The sequence below is a fragment of the Ascaphus truei genome, chromosome 19 (assembly GCF_040206685.1).
Source record: "Ascaphus truei isolate aAscTru1 chromosome 19, aAscTru1.hap1, whole genome shotgun sequence".
In the NCBI taxonomy this organism is placed as follows: domain Eukaryota; kingdom Metazoa; phylum Chordata; class Amphibia; order Anura; family Ascaphidae; genus Ascaphus; species Ascaphus truei.
Genome location: NC_134501.1, coordinates 11854344 through 11870861, shown reverse-complemented (window position 1 = coordinate 11870861; position 16518 = coordinate 11854344). Strand labels below are relative to the sequence as shown.

The window sequence follows — 16518 nt, the reverse complement described above, 5'->3', positions numbered from 1 at the left end:
CAATGGTTCAATGGCTTTGGGGGTATTCTGTGCCATCTGGGTATGCTCCCCTCATTCATAAAATGCTGCTAGAACATGTCAGTGTGAGGGAGAAGGGGGTGTAGGGCTGATGCTAGATTAAGGGAGGGCAGGAAAAGATGAAAACGTGTGTGTGTGTCACAAGGGATCCCGGAGTCCGTAAAAACAATCCGCCTGCCATAAACATGCCAATTACAGCATATTAACCCCTCCCTCACCAGCAAGGAACACGCTGCATTCTTTATCACGGAAGATTCATCCTGAGTCCCACACGCCAGGAGAAGAAGGTGGAGCGGGCCAGTCTTCGACACGCTAGGGAGATGGTCGCGTTGCGTCCCATTGTTTAATTATATTGGTTAATACTTTAAGTCGGATTGGCAACACGACAGGGAGGCACAGACTGCAATTACAAACTATGTTCACGCGACAGAGCTGCAGAGCGCACACTTAACCCCTTCCATGCAAGAGACCTGCAGAGAGCAATTAACCCCTTCCATGCAAGAGACCTGCAGAGTGCAATTAACCGCTTCCATGCCAAAGACATGCAGCGTGTGCAATGTTACCCCTTTCATACAACAACAAAATATCTCCAGGGCATCACTTACACCCTTGATATGGAGATCTGCAGAACATTGCACAGTTCTAATCATTCCCAGTGGAGGGATGCAACTCATTAAGGGCATAAACCCTGCAAGGTAAGCATTTCCTGCCCGGTGTAACTGCAGGCGTGCTCACACAGTGTAGCATCCTATTCATGCACCTGTGCCAGACCGTGCATCTTCTTACACTGGAGGGGTAGCACATTCTTGGCATACAATCAGTTACACAGGACGCCGCTGCTCTAACACATACTAGTAGTCGGGTACCCACCAGCCTTAGCAGACTGTATGACATTGGGAGCGGTGCCCTATTGTAAGAGGGAGCTGAAGAGGAAGTGTCACCCTACCCCCTTCCCTGTGTTTGGGAATGACTGAGGGAGAACAATGGCCGCACATTAGCATGCAGGAGGCAGTGTCCCCGCGCTCTGTGTACTGCTCTGCAGTAGAGCCCCGGCCTTCACTGTCACCATGGAAACAAGACCTGCAATCCCGCGGCTCTAGCAGCGGAAAGTGTGGGGGGGGGGGGGGCGAGGCAGACTGTGTGTGGCGGAGTTATGTTAACTCTTTCGTTCCTGAGCAGTGCAGTTAGTCACAAAGGGTATATATATATATATATATATATATAAATATAAATATATATATATATATATATATATATATATATATATATATATATATACACACACACACACACACATACATTGCTGAGCCCTTTTTCTGCAAAAAGACCTGCAGAGCATTGCTTAGTCCCCTTCCCCTGCTGGAGGCCTGCAGAGCATTGCTTAGCCCCCTTCCCCTGCTGGAGGCCTGCAGAGCATTGCTTAGTCCCCTTCCCCTGCTGGAGGCCTGCAGAGCATTGCTTAGCCCCCTTCCCCTGCTGGAGGCCTGCAGAGCATTGCTTAACCGTCTGCTATCTTCCCCTGAAAGAGACCTGCGGTTGCAAAGAACGGGTTGACCCCTTCACTGCCAGATGGGGCTACAAGGTCTTGCGAAGGGGTTAACCACTCACCGGTGGAGACGAGCAGAGCGTAACTTAACTCCGCCCCTGCCAAGAAACAGCCAGGGATTGTCAGGGCATCATGAAACTCTTTCCCAATTAATAGACAAGCAGTCAAACTCTTCCATGCCAGCGACTAGCACATTGCTTCCATTGTAACACTGCAGAGATATTGCTCGAATAGCTATAGAGGCAGACGTGTCAAAATCCAGTGACCTAAATCAGAGATTTGTGGGTTTTGGACCCAAAAAATAGCAGTTTAATTGAACATGACTATCCATGAGACTCCACTGAAGTCTATATGAATAAAGTGCTAAAAAGCCAAAAGGCTGAATCCAAATACACGAGACCCACATGAAATCTATGAAGGTTGATAACACTGCAGAGTTATATGAAAATCAATGTTTCTTGGGTAAAAAACAGGAAATGTTATAAAAACATTTTTTTTTAAATTCATATTGTTTATGTTTTTTTTGTCCAATTCTGCGAGAAATGTTAGTGACTTGTTAACCATTAAACAACCAACAGGAGCAAAAATAGCATACGGTGAGCAGGTCCGGGGTGCAGAAAACCGAGGTGGAAGGAATGCCACATTTGTTTAGATTCGCTGGATGCTCGGTCGAAGTGCCAATGACGTACCTGGTACATCATAAGGGCACCTGGCAGGCAGAGTACGTAATTAGGGCAACTGGCGTGCCGAGTACCTCATTAGGGCACCCGGCGTGCAGAGTACATCATCATTAGGGCACCCGGCGTGCAGAGTACATCATCATTAGGGCACCCGGCGTGCCGAGGACATCATTAGGGCACCCGGCGTGCCGAGGACATCATTAGGGCACCCGGCGTGCCGAGGACATCATTAGGGCACCCGGCGTGCAGAGTACATCATCATTAGGGCACCCGGCGTGCCGAGGACATCATTAGGGCACCCGGCGTGCCGAGGACATCATTAGGGCACCCGGCGTGCCGAGGAAATCTTTAGGGCACCCGGCGTGCCGAGGACATCTTTAGGGCACCCGGCGTGCCGAGGACATCATTATGGCACTTGGCGTGCCGGGTACGTCATGGGGGCACCTGGCGTGCAGAGTACATCATCATTATGGCACCCGGCGTGCCGAGGACATCATTAGGGCACCCGGCGTGCCGAGGACATCATTAGGGCACCCGGCGTGCCGAGGACATCTTTAGGGCACCCGGCGTGCCGAGGACATCTTTAGGGCACCCGGCGTGCCGAGGACATCTTTAGGGCAGTCTAAATGATTACTACAAATCTAAAGCAGCACTCTTGCCTACTTTTCATATGGTTCTTTTTACAGGATCTTATCCAGGGGGTTCTGGAGACCTCCCTGGTTCCCAAGACACTTACCGGTTGAGTTGCCAGTGTTCTTCATGGATATATAAATTTGGCCATCACTGCCATCCAATAGGAAGCCGCGACGTCGTCCCACGAGGACGTTGCAACTTCCTATTAGCCCCCGAAACCTGCCAGATACGGAAGCCATTTCGATTTCCTTAGAGGGAGCAGAAACACCTGTAACAAAACGGTTATCTTGGGAACCTGGGGGATCTCCAGAGCTAAAAATAGTGAGGAGGCCCCTCCTAATTAGATTTCTGTTGAAAGAAAGATCATACTGGGGGGGAGGGGGGAGTGGGAACATTAGGTGGGGTTGTGGATTTACCAAAATATGAATATTTTAAAATGTAACCATTGTTTTTTCTTGTACAATTGTTTCTAGCAGAGAAAAACAGATGTTGTCCTTTTAGCACCAATATATTGATGACGTTCTAGCTGTTCCAGGTTGTGATATCTTTTAAGAGAACATCAGAGTTTTTGACAGACGAAATCAAAGTGCAAAGAGCTTTCCAAACCTTTTATATTACACTCAAAAATATATGCTTGGAAAGCTTGGTAAATGATACATTTCCTCGATGAAGAAGTCTAATTTTGGACACAGATTGATGCATTGCACCATGACACATTACAGCAGTGGCTCCCAACTATAGTCCTCAAGAAACCCCACCAGGTCAGGTTCTAAGGGTATCCATGCTTCAATACAATCCAAACGACTGAGCCACTGGTCAAGCCACCCGTGTCGAAGCAAGGATATCTTTAACACCTGACCGGTTGGGGGGGTTCTTTAGGACTGGAGTTGGGACCCACGGCATTATAGTATCGGTAAGGGGCACATATTGTAGTGAAAGTCATTCTCACCACAAAATGCGAAGCATGACAGAATACCCCTGTGTCACTTACGTATATACCCAGGAATATATTTACACTGTGGCCATGTTCTCTCTTGTAGAGCAGCAAGTTCTTATAATGAAGACTGTGGAGATGTTTGGGACAGAGAAGGTTGAACTCTTGGGGGGGCATGTGATCGGCTGATGGCAGATTCCATATGGTCATAATCGTCTTACTGTATCTACAGCCTTTAAATAACCCCGTCTTGGGTCTTGTCATGCAGAAAGAAGAGCAGAGCTAGACACAGTCTAACATAAGAGAGGTGATAAAGACATCCCTGATGAAGGTGCATGTTGCACCGAAACGCTGGATGCGGTTATTACTCTTTTTAGTCATTAAATCACCTTTTTGGTGCGCTTGACTACCTTGTTCATGTTATCCTATCTCCTGTCCTCAGTTTTTGTGTCTGAGCACGCAACCGTTGTTTCCTTTTAAGCCTTTAGACCCTATGAGGGGGCATCCCAATTTGCTGGACCTGGTTCTGTTTTTGTGTATACATTAAGACAGCAGCAATGTGAGAGATAGTTGTGTATATGTGAGCGATAAAATTATAGCAGTGCACCGTTCAGCGAGAGACCACTTTGGGCAGAGTAGAGTGATAAGCAAAAAGTTCTCACCTCGTCAGACTCATCAGACAGTGTCTTTAGCAAGATGGGGAACAGGCTGTCGGTGTGACAGAACACCTAAAACGGGACAAAGTGGGTTACAAATACCAAGCTAACTCCAATCACCTGTCTTTGTACATTTCCCACTAACCACTTCTTAGGTTAATGTTAAGTGCTCTTATCCCCGGATTATCAGTCCTGAACTGTTCCGGAGACTGGATGTCTTCACATTAAAAAGTGCCACGTACAATAATATATGGCCATCCAAGTTCATCTTAATTCTCGGTTATATATAGGGCTCAAACTTTGTACTCGGCTCTTTGAAGCATAAACATACAATGTGATATACAGTGGGATACTGGAAGAATACAGGAGCAGCAGCACCGGACAGAAAGGTAAACAGATGGAGATCACTTCCACAAACCGCTTCATCTCGTGCGATTGGTGGCGGCCGGTAAAACGAATGCCGTAATAAATATAAACTTCCAGAAAATACCATAAAAAAAGCACCAAAAAAAAAAAAAAAAATCAGTGAGTAAAGACACTGACTGGCACAGAGTTTTAATCAGGGGAATCTGGTTCAATTCCTGGTGTCGGCTACTCGTGACCTTGGCCAGTCACTTTATCTCCCTGTGCCTCAGGCACCAAAAACATAGATCCACGGGGGCAGGGACTGTGCCTGCAAAATGTCTCTAATAAGCGCTATGTTAAAACTAGCAGCACTATTTAGGAACAATTATTATTCTAATACAATTATTATTCTAATATAATTATTATTCTAATATAATTATTATTCTAATATAATTATTATATATACATATAGGTGCATGGTAAATTATAAGTTAGAACCATTATAAATAAAAGAATCTGTGTGCATTATTGCCAGGTGTGCTGTATTCGAACACACATCCTTTACATGGGCAGTTTGAGATACACATTCTTGGAGTAGGTCCTACATATGAAGGAGAATGAAGTTAGCTCTGTTGCGCATCAGTTATTTGACATTTCCTTTGAAGTGTCCTACACTCGATGCAGGTCCTTCGCTAGCGACCTGGCCGAGTTATATTACTAAGAAACCAGGGACATGGAGGTGCAGAATTGTATACATGCCGTTATCATAGGAGCATCATGTAACTTCACCCTACATCAGGGGTGGGCAGGTCCAGTCCTCAAGGGCCACCGAGGTCAGGTTTTCCGGATATCCCTGCTTCAGCACAGGTGGTTCAATCTGTGGCTTGTGAGCCACCTGTGCTGAAGCAGGGTTATCCTGAAAACCTGACCTTTGAGGAAAGGAGGAGTTGCCCACGCCTACCCAGTCCGCCTCAAATCGTACATGCGGCTAACTTCTGAGATTTACAAATGTCTCTTTAAGAATCAAACATTCAAAACTTCATATACAAAACTTCAAAGGCACATGTGACCTGCTTCTGAGCTGTGTGACCACCTGATGTCCTGCCTCACTTCCAGTGCCTAACCTTCTACCTTCTGAGCTGTGTGACCACCTGATGTCCTGCCGCACTTCCAGTGCCTAACCTTCTACCTTCTGAGCTGTGTGACCACCTGATGTCCTGCCGCACTTCCAGTGCCTAACCTTCTACCTTCTGAGCTGTGTGACCATCTGATGTCCTGCCGCACTTCCAGTGCCTAACCTTCTACCTTCTGAGCTGTGTGACCACCTGATGTCCTGCCGCACTTCCAGTGCCTAACCTTCTACCTTCTGAGCTGTGTGACCACCTGATGTCCTGCCGCACTTCCAGTGCCTAACCTTCTACCTTCTGAGCTGTGTGACCACCTGATGTCCTGCCACACTTCCAGTGCCTAACCTTCTGAGCTGTGTGACCACCTGATGTCCTGCCACACTTCCAGTGCCTAACCTTCTACCTTCTGAGCTGTGTGACCACCTGATGTCCTGCCACACTTCCAGTGCCTAACCTTCTGAGCTGTGTGACCACCTGATGTCCTGCCGCACTTCCAGTGCCTAACCTTCTACCTTCTGAGCTGTGTGACCACCTGATGTCCTGCCGCACTTCCAGTGCCTAACCTTCTACCTTCTGAGCTGTGTGACCACCTGATGTCCTGCCGCACTTCCAGTGCCTAACCTTCTACCTTCTGAGCTGTGTGACCACCTGATGTCCTGCCGCACTTCCAGTGCCTAACCTTCTACCTTCTGAGCTGTGTGACCATCTGATGTCCTGCCGCACTTCCTGTGTCTAACCTTCTACCTTCTGAGCTGTGTGACCACCTGATGTCCTGCCGCACTTCCAGTGCCTAACCTTCTACCTTCTGAGCTGTGTGACCACCTGATGTCCTGCCGCACTTCCAGTGCCGAACCTTCTACCTTCTGAGCTGTGTGACCACCTGATGTCCTGCCGCACTTCCAGTGCCTAACCTTCTACCTTCTGAGCTGTGTGACCACCTGATGTCCTGCCGCACTTCCAGTGCCTAACCTTCTACTTTCTGAGCTGTGTGACCACCTGATGTCCTGCCGCACTTCCAGTGCCTAACCTTCTACCTTCTGAGCTGTGTGACCACCTGATGTCCTGCCGCACTTCCAGTGCCTAACCTTCTACCTTCTGAGCTGTGTGACCACCTGATGTCCTGCCGCACTTCCAGTGCCTAATCTTCTACCTTCTGAAGTGAGGGACGTGTATTGAATGCACGTTGGATTCTCGTACAATACCACAAATTAATATGAAGAATAACAAAGCCACCTTGCGGGGTGTCTTGATGTAGAGGTGGTAGAGCCATTTCAGCACGCAGATTCTCGTCATCATCCCAGTTGAGGAGTCGTGAAGGTGGCGATCCAACACTTGGACAATTCCATCCAGATTCAGGGTCACGGCGCCTGGCTGTGGGCTGGAAGGAGGGCATGGTGAGATATACACGAGATATGGGAACTTAGCAACATAAGCAGAGACCATGAGCCAAGAAAAAGGAAAGGTGAAGTTCAATATAGTTACAGTTACATACAGTAGTTACATATTTTAGGGGGTAGAAGAAAAGAAAAAAAAAGACGTACGTCCATCAAGTTCAACCTATGTTAAATTTAGACAACAGATACTTATTCTATATGTGTATTTATAGTATTTTCATCCATTATTATGTTTCGTGTATTACTGCTGTGAAGCGCTATGTACATGGATGGCCCTATATAAATAAAGATATACATACATACATTTGTATTAAAGCTCACCTGCCATTTATCTGCCCAAGTTTTCAGTCTATCCAAGTCCTTCTGGAGAGAAATTACATCCTGCTCTGATTTTACTACCTTACACAATTTAGTGTCATCAGCAAAGATGGAGACTTTGCTCTCTCTGCCAACCTCAAGGTCATTAATAAACACGTTTAAAAGCAGTGTCCCAGTACCAATCCCTGAGGTACTCCGCTCACAACTTTACCCAACCTGGAAAGGTTCCATTTATGACACAACCCTCTGTTATCTATCCTTCAACCAGTTTTCAATCCAATATTTTTACATAGAATAATTTCTTATATTTTGCATAATAAGCTTGTGAGGAACCATATCAAAAGCCTTTACTAAATTTAGTCCAAATCAACTGCATTACCCTGGTCTAAATTCTGAGTTACCTCCACAAAGATACTAATAAGGTTACTTTGGCACGACTTATCCTTCATAAATCCATGCTGACTATTACTAATGATTTTGTTATTCATTAGGCGTTCCTGCATATTATCCCATACTAAACCTTCAAGTAGTGTGTGTGTGTGTGTGTGTGTGTGTGTGTGTGTGTGTGTGTGTGTGTGTGTGTGTGTGTGTGTGTGTGTGTGTGTGTGTGTGTGTATGTATATATATATATATATATATATATATATATATATATATATATATATATATATATATATATATATATATATATATATATATATAAAAAACAAAATGGGGCAGCCGGCACTCCCAATACCATAAATAGTTTGCGGTGCATGTCCTATACCAATAGTAAGAGAAAAGTAATCCACTCCAGCAGGAGCAGACACAAGACAGCACTCAAAGGTAAGTAAGAAAACTTGTATTCAAAAATAAACATAGCACAAACATGACCAACGTTTCGGTCCTCCGCATCACCCTGAGGAAGGTCCCACGAGGACCGAAACGTTGGTCATGTTTGTGCTATGTTTATTTTTGAATACAAGTTTTCTTATTTACCTTTGAGTGCTGTCTTGTGTCTGCTCCTGCTGGAGTAGATTACACACACACACACACACAGTCTATAAGGATCCCTAGAGATCCAATATACCGGCACAGCTCAAGAGATAATAACAAAAGGTGGTTTATTGGGTCCAAAAAGCACACATATGCCCGACGTTTCAGTCCCCCAGGGGGACCTTCTTCAGGGGGTACACTACTTGAAAGTTTAATATATATATATACATACACACACACACACACACACACACACACACACACAATACTCTCCCTCCCGCTACACTCCAAACGACACATTGATACATATACATTGAAGGCATCTAATTAACCTACACTTATTCCCCTTGCATCCGACTCGCACCATAACGATCAGATTACATTAACCCCAGCTCGTCAGATCCGGAATTCATTTCTCCCAATAATTACTTTTGTGCCTTACAAACATTTCCTGTATTGCCCGATGACACACTCAGCGCAAGAATGAAATAACGCAGAAATAGCCGCATGTGTACAGCCTCACAGCCGCAGAGGGGCTAATGTGTTTAATTGGGCATTTCTTAACCGGAAGAGGCAACAACAGGGTAGCATTTAATCCGTGTATTATCATGCTAAGCGGGCCATGGCTATGCAAATGCTGGCTTCCTGACATGGTAATGGATGATGCTGCAATGAATGTTCCAGAAGTGCGGCTGCATTCTGAGCTGGTATCAGAACCCAGACAGCATGTGTGCCGGACCCCACGTGGACAGATAGCGAGCTATGCGTTATGCTGCATTGCTCTAGTTCTATGTAACATCAAGCGACAGCAGAGCTGCAAACCTGGCAATGGCCCAGATCCCACGCTAATCAGCATATGTGTGCGAGAAAAAGGGAAAATTATATATATATATATATTGAAGCTGTGAAAATATTAATTAAAAAAATAAATTCACTTCATGGGCACTGAGAATTGCTCTTCTTTTGGAGCACAAACCAGAATTACATTCTTATTGTCACAGTGCGAATATTGCTCTTTTTAGGTTTCTGTACTTGACGTGATTACTATTAGTTGGTGAATATGGATGCTTTCTCTGTCACTTAAAAGCGCCAATCCCACGCAACATGTATGTAACGCTTCTCTTCAATATGCTGTGAAGCAGTCTTCCCCTCGCTCAGGGAGAGTTCAGCTCCATTCAAAGGAATAGGGATTCAATAATTAAGTGCCTAGTATGATACCGCTTTGTTTCCCACTGATTGCCATTGAGCAGCGAGAGCTTTCTCTGATCTGTGCTGTGAATGTATGAAGGACAAGGCGGCTTCCAAACAGAAATATATACAGTACATACAGGAGGATATAAATATGGCTTCTGCATGGGCAAAAATGCAACATACATAAAATATCCCAAGGGAAGAAGGGAGAGTTGGGAGTTTCTCCTGGCCTGATGACAAAAACACATGGAGACATTTGACTGAATTGTCCTTCGTGCCATTATTTTGGGCTTACGCTGTGTCCCCCCGGGTAGATTTGCCGTTGCCCCGGTTTCGGAAACACACCGTGGTAGAATTTTGGAAAATCAGACGTTTAACCCTTTGAGTGCCCTAGGATGTAGCTACTACGTTATGGGGAGTGGCTCAGTGAGTCAAGGCACGGACTGAAGCAGGGGAACCTGGTTTAAATGCCGGTGTCTGCTCCTTCTGACCACAGATTGAGCTACCTGTGCTGAAGGATATCCATAAAACCTGGCCTGTTGCTGGCCCTTGAGGACCGAGTTTGACACCCCTGACAAACAGTATAACATACCAAATAAAGACAAGCCAGCGCAAACAGACACAACAAGTCATGCCCCCGAGAACACAGAGTATGAACACATTACCAACCATATAAAGCCAACGTTAAAAAGACCAATCCATTTCGCTGTGATAAAGATGCATTGCAGGCCCCCCTTTAAAATGAGCGAGCGCCCCACACCCCACATAGCCTACTAAGCAGGAATTTAATACTATGAATTACAATGCATTGGGATCCGTTACAAAGAAAGGACTGGATCAAAATCTTCTGATCACGAGTCAAGTTGTGTTGTAGAGCAGGGGTGAGCCAACTTTTTACGGGGAACCCCCAACCCCCACCCCTTTTTCATTCGGGATATTAGTTGGGTCCCCTTCAGTCTGATGTAATCCAAATCACAAGAAAAAAAAAAAACCTTTATTAAATCAGTATACAAAATAAATGTGAATACAAATATGTAACAATACTTGCATCTCAAAATTTTTATAACAGCAAAACATGACAAAATCAGTGTAGTGGTATAAGATGCTAAGATATTACGGACTATAATATTATTTTAAATTATTTCTATGCCCAATGCATCCCCTTTCTCCCCCCCCATATTCCCTTCATCATCTCCTCCCTCACCTCTCTCCTCTCTCCCCCTTACCAGCGCCTACCTGGCTTCGGTGGAGGAGGATCGTGGTGGAGGAGGACCGTGGGAAAGGAGGACCATTGGGACAGGAGATGGGTGGTGGCGGGAGAATTGGACGGAGCACTGCCAGCGCGGAGCCGGGCAGCCGAGGAGGACGACAGCCGGGGAGGAGCACACAGTAGCAGCGGCAGACACCGGATGTCAGTGAAGATGTCCGGGTCGGACCCCTGGGGTGCGCTCCTCCCCCCCGGTCATCCCGCTTTGCACCGGCTCCGCTTCACTCCCGCCGCCCAACCCTCTGCCGCCCTGCTCCCACTCTGGCGGCCCTCTGTCCTCTTCTCCCGCCATCCACTGCCAAGTTCCTCTCCCGGCGCCCCCCTTAAACAAAATCCTGTGCCCCCCCAGTTTGCGCATTCCTGCTGCAGAACAACATATCAAGTATCCTAAATATACTCTATCATTATATCATTATATATCATTATATCATTATAATGATAATGTACAACATATTCTTTGCAGCCCAGAGCCTGAAATGTCCCCCCTCCCTTTTTTCAGCTCAAGAGGAATACAGGATCTGCACACCATGTCAGGAAAGATTCTTAAATAAAAGGATGTTATACTATAACTGTCAAAATGCAGGCGAGAGTAAATGAACAGGTCAGGCATGCTACTATACACAAAGTGCTTTTGTATGCGTGATTGTTGTAGGGTAGTCCACATGGGACGGCACAGCACTGCCACCGTGTGTCGAGTGCAAGATACTGCAGTGTGCCCCCCCCCCCAGATATCCATAAAGAGCAGAGGAACCAAATATGTAAGATAGGAGGGTCCTTGCCAGGCCAAAAATTACATCGATGAAACAACTTCGATCAAACGGAGTGAGAATCATGGTGCCAATAATGAAAAACGACTCAGTTTCAAATCAGCGAGACGAAGGCCGCGTCCATGTTTAGTGCTTGCGGGCGGAGGCGCGCTTCCGCTCGGCACTGAGCCCCTACAGCCGCAATGAGAGCGGCTTTAGTAGGGGCTCGCCTACGCTTCCGCAAGCGCGCGGAAGCGCAGGTCTTAGGGAAATTTTAAATCTTCGCGCTTGCCGGAGCGCAGGGCCGGTCACGTGAGCGGTTCGCCCAATGAGGGCGAACCAGCTCCGTGACGTCACTGGCCCGCCCGCCGACACGCACCAGGATTAACCATGGCCGAGGCCTTACTCCTTTCCTATTGTCAGATTTTGTGTGCTGCACTTATTGTAGTATCATTCCCTGTATTCTATGGTCTCGTTTGTAAAGCGCGGAGTACACTGTGGGCACTATATAATGATATACATTCACACATACATACAAATGAGCGAGACTCACAACTACAATACCTTTAACTTTAGGCACAAAAGCAGAAAGGAGTCTCTTTCTCCCCCTCCCCACCTCTCACCCCTTCTCCAACCCCCTCGCCCCTCCTGAATCATTGGTACTTCCTGGAAAAGGGATGCACAGAAAATATATTTACTCCGTTTGCAGTAATGCAGATCCTGCCATGGATCATATTAGAAAGGACATTGCGGGCTTAGTATTAAGAACATTACATTTGAAGCGAGTGTACCCGACTTGTACTCCCGGTGCCAGCACCTCTTGTGAACTTGTCGCTTTATCTTCCTATGCACCGGGCGCCAAAAATAAGAATAAATAAGTTCTTCCATGTAAGGACTCGTGGTCCCCGCAGCATTCTGCGCCCAGCACTTTCTCAGCACATGTCAACCGTTCTTTAGGGCTGTGGAGCTAAGGAACGGCTTGTGCATGGTTACCACACGTGCCTCTGTTAGAAGCTCGCCTGTGGTATTTCTCAGAAAGACTCCCAGCTCTGAAAACAAAAATATTCAGCAAATACAAGTTGGGCCCAACGACGGATCTCGTTGCGAGGATTCAAAGTCGTGACCCCAAAAATACCAGGGAACTGTTCAGAGATCGGAGACACACTGCAGCACACACTTTGGGTGGCGTGACAGCAAACTTGGCATCATCATTTTTGAACAAGTTCTTGCTCTAAAATGTACTGGATGCCAAGAAATTCTTCTCTCACTGGGCCCCATTTATTGTTGGATCATGTACTTGATCAAAAATTGTGCGCACAGCGAAAGAGGACTTTGTTCAAGAGTACACATGCATAATTGACATTGTCCCTAATGGACATGATCATTTTGGTTAGTTGTTCACACATAACCTTAATCATCCTATCCCCCAAATCCAAGGCGCACTCGGCTTTCACAATTCATCTCTATTCATTGACGAAAGGAGTTAAATGACGGTTTCTTCCTCAATGCACGATTTTGAATTCTAAAAGCATGGCTACTTAAATGGTGTCTCTCCATACTTCACAATCAGGGTCCAAGTTTCACATCCATAAGTGAGCAAGGGCAGAATACACGGGTCGAAGGCTTTCTTCTTTTAGGCACAGTGACGGTTCCCTTGAAATATTGCCTTGTTTCTTTCAAATGTCTCCATCCCATCTTCATTCTCCTATTGTTTTAAATTCCAAAATGTTCCCATCCAGTGCTATTTGCTGGAGAAGGTAGACCGTTTTCGACATGTAGTTTCATTCCATTTATTCCAATCTTCGCAGACTTGGCACGTTTGTTGAGCATCCCTTTGGTCTTGCTGAGATGCATATGGAGCCACCTGTGCTGAAGCAGGGATACCCTGAAAACCTGACCTGTTGGTGGCCCTTGAGGACTGGAGTTGGCCACTCATGATCTATTGTATGATCTTGCACGGCTTTGGACATGGTGCGAATTGTTAAAGTGACACTCTTCATTGCATGCTGGATGCCAATGTTTGTTAATATGCATGTTCTTAATTATTTATCATATTGCTTTTAGGGGAAACCCGGTGTAAACTTTACCGTGCTTTTACTTCGTGGGACTTTAACCCTTTGTGGTTAAATAACATTCATTCTGGCTCTGCCACATCAGCAGTAGTATCTTCCCTCTGCCCACCTGAAATTGGTAATAAAACTTAACAACCTGTCTCACCTGGCAGGAGCAAAGACACTGGTGTTGTCAAAGCAGGAGTCTGTATCCAGCATTCCTGCAGAGAGAGGGAACATTCAGGTTAGTGGGGTGAGAAACGGCTGACACCTACAGCGTAGAAAGGCATAATCAGGCAAAGTAACACCGTGCTTGGATAGGCATGTTACCGGAATGACACTGCAGGAGCGCAAACGCCTCAATAACTCCTATATGCATTTAAATTCTAATTAAAACGTCTGAACAATGGAACCACAGCAATAAAACAAGCCTCTTGGCTATAACTACACAGCCTTTTAATGTAATGACTATAACAGTAGGAAGTCAAGTTGTGAATATTAATATTCAATATGTATTTCTGATTTAAAAAGTTACTTTAAAAAAAAAAAATGATGCACTTTTTTAATAAAGTACTTGTGCAGACGCAATTCCGGAATCGATCGGCGCCACTTCCGATGTGTGGAACGCATACAGTATGCATAAATATACGCCATATCAGGATTCATATTCATGTTCATCTAGGGAGGATATTTCAACATAAGCATTAATGCTATTTAAAAAGAATATATTGAAAGCCTGAAAAGATCAGAACAGGCTGTATATCTAAACTACACTAATGCCATAAAAACCCCATGTAAACGAAAAAAATATTGCCTATGCATTGGCCGGGAATCGAACCCGGGCCTCCCGCGTGGCAGGCGAGAATTCTACCACTGAACCACCAATGCTACAGCTGTTACACGTACTACAAACAGCTGCCTCATTCTCGGGAGAGACTATGTTCACACGTATGATGTGCCAGAGCTACAGTTGAGCCCATGCCACATCAGCAGAGTATGCAGGGGCTCAGACACAGAGAAGGCATTTAAAGACGCAGCCCTACCTAGCACTAAAGGGAATTTAAGGCAGTGATGCTTTGAATGGCTCACGTGCACCCATTTAAAGATTTTTTTATTAAAGATTCAGGTGAGTGGCAGGCGGGAATTCTACCACTGAACCCCCAATGCTACAGCAACACAGCTCACTGTAAAGACCTGTCTAATCAATGATCTCAAACGTATTGTGTATGTGTGTGTATATGTATGTGTGTGTGTGTGTGTGTGTGTGTGTGTGTGTGTGTGTGTGTGTGTGTGTGTGTGTGTGTGTGTGTATGTGTGTATGTGTATATGTGTGTGTATATGTGTGTGTATATGTGTGTATGACAATGATTTCTTTAACATTTGTCACATCTGCGGCATTGGTGGGTTCAGTGGTAGACTTCTCGGGGGTTCAGGGTTCAATTCACAGCCAATACAAGAGCATTGAGCATCAAGTCATCCTCTGGTCCGAGCGCAGCATCCAGCTCTCCTCTTCTCTACCTGATGCAGAGGGAGCAGGTACGTAACCGCCTCACGGCAGGGGTTCTTGCTGCTCCCTTAGATTAACTGGTTTATGACAGTGACAAACACTGACCACTCCTCTCCTGCACTAAATATTAGTTCTTAGTATTTAACAGAATGCCGCTGACCGGAGAAGACGACAGAAGCTCCAATCTTCAGCTGCAACATCGCGGCTCAGTGTGCACCCCACTTCCCCCGCATCACCCACTCTTTCCCCTCCGGCCTCCGCTTCACCCACTGTTTCCCCCAAGGCCTCCACGTAACCCCAACCCCCATGTTGTCCCTGTCGGCCCATACAATTGGTCTCCTCCTCTCCCAGCCCTACACAGGCTCGCGAGAAGTCGGGCTACATCCCCGCTACTGACCTCGCACACCTGATAATATCAATGTCTTGCCTGAAACGTATCTCCCATAACTTTAAGGGGTTCAACGGTCCCAAAATACACGGAGATTAGCACTTTCTAATTACAGGAAGCAACAGACATTTACCTACAGGAAACACAAAGCACAAGATCAACCCCTTCTTACCGTCATAAACATTACACCCAGGTGTATTTATCCCCCCCGAGAGGCGGCCATATTGTTAAAGCCAACATACAGGCACAGAAAGATTAAGGAGAGAAGATATCTATTTCTGGTAGATACCTAGAAGGGTAACCATGGCCAATATATATGCCCCCAACTCCTCTACAAGCCCATTCTTCAACAAAGTTAGTGCTCAACTACAATCCATAAAAAAAGGCATCCTTGTACTGGGAAGTGATTTTAATATGGTCATGAATCCAGACAGAGACCAAACCCTTGCCCAGTGTCATGAATGACCTTCAGCTGGCAGACATGGAGAGAAGTCCACCTCAAAGAGCAGGACTACACATTTTAGAGACACACACACACACACACACACACACACACACACACACACACACACACACACACACCTTACTCCCGGGTTGACATGTTCACAGTTGAGAACCTGCTCCCCAAAATAGAAAGAGCAGAAATATATGATATCACTATACAAGCCAATCAGATATTATCAGTACTACCGCTGAATGGCGGAACAAAAAAACCATTAACGCAAATGTCACTGATGTGTGT

The 16518-nt window shown here is 45.8% G+C and overlaps 1 protein-coding gene across 3 annotated transcripts in view; it reads right to left on the bottom strand.

Annotated features, from left to right (window-relative positions):
* VAC14 (VAC14 component of PIKFYVE complex) overlaps window positions 1-16518 on the bottom strand; it is a 76163-nt gene that overhangs the window by 35524 nt on the left and 24121 nt on the right. For all 3 annotated transcript variants that reach the window (XM_075576579.1, XM_075576581.1, XM_075576580.1), the window contains exons 10-12: window positions 14048-14102; window positions 7173-7317; window positions 4474-4539 (exon numbers count right to left, since the gene is read on the bottom strand). In XM_075576579.1, coding sequence (XP_075432694.1) covers window positions 4474-4539; window positions 7173-7317; window positions 14048-14102 — 266 coding nt within the window. The remainder of the gene's footprint in view (window positions 1-4473; window positions 4540-7172; window positions 7318-14047; window positions 14103-16518) is intronic.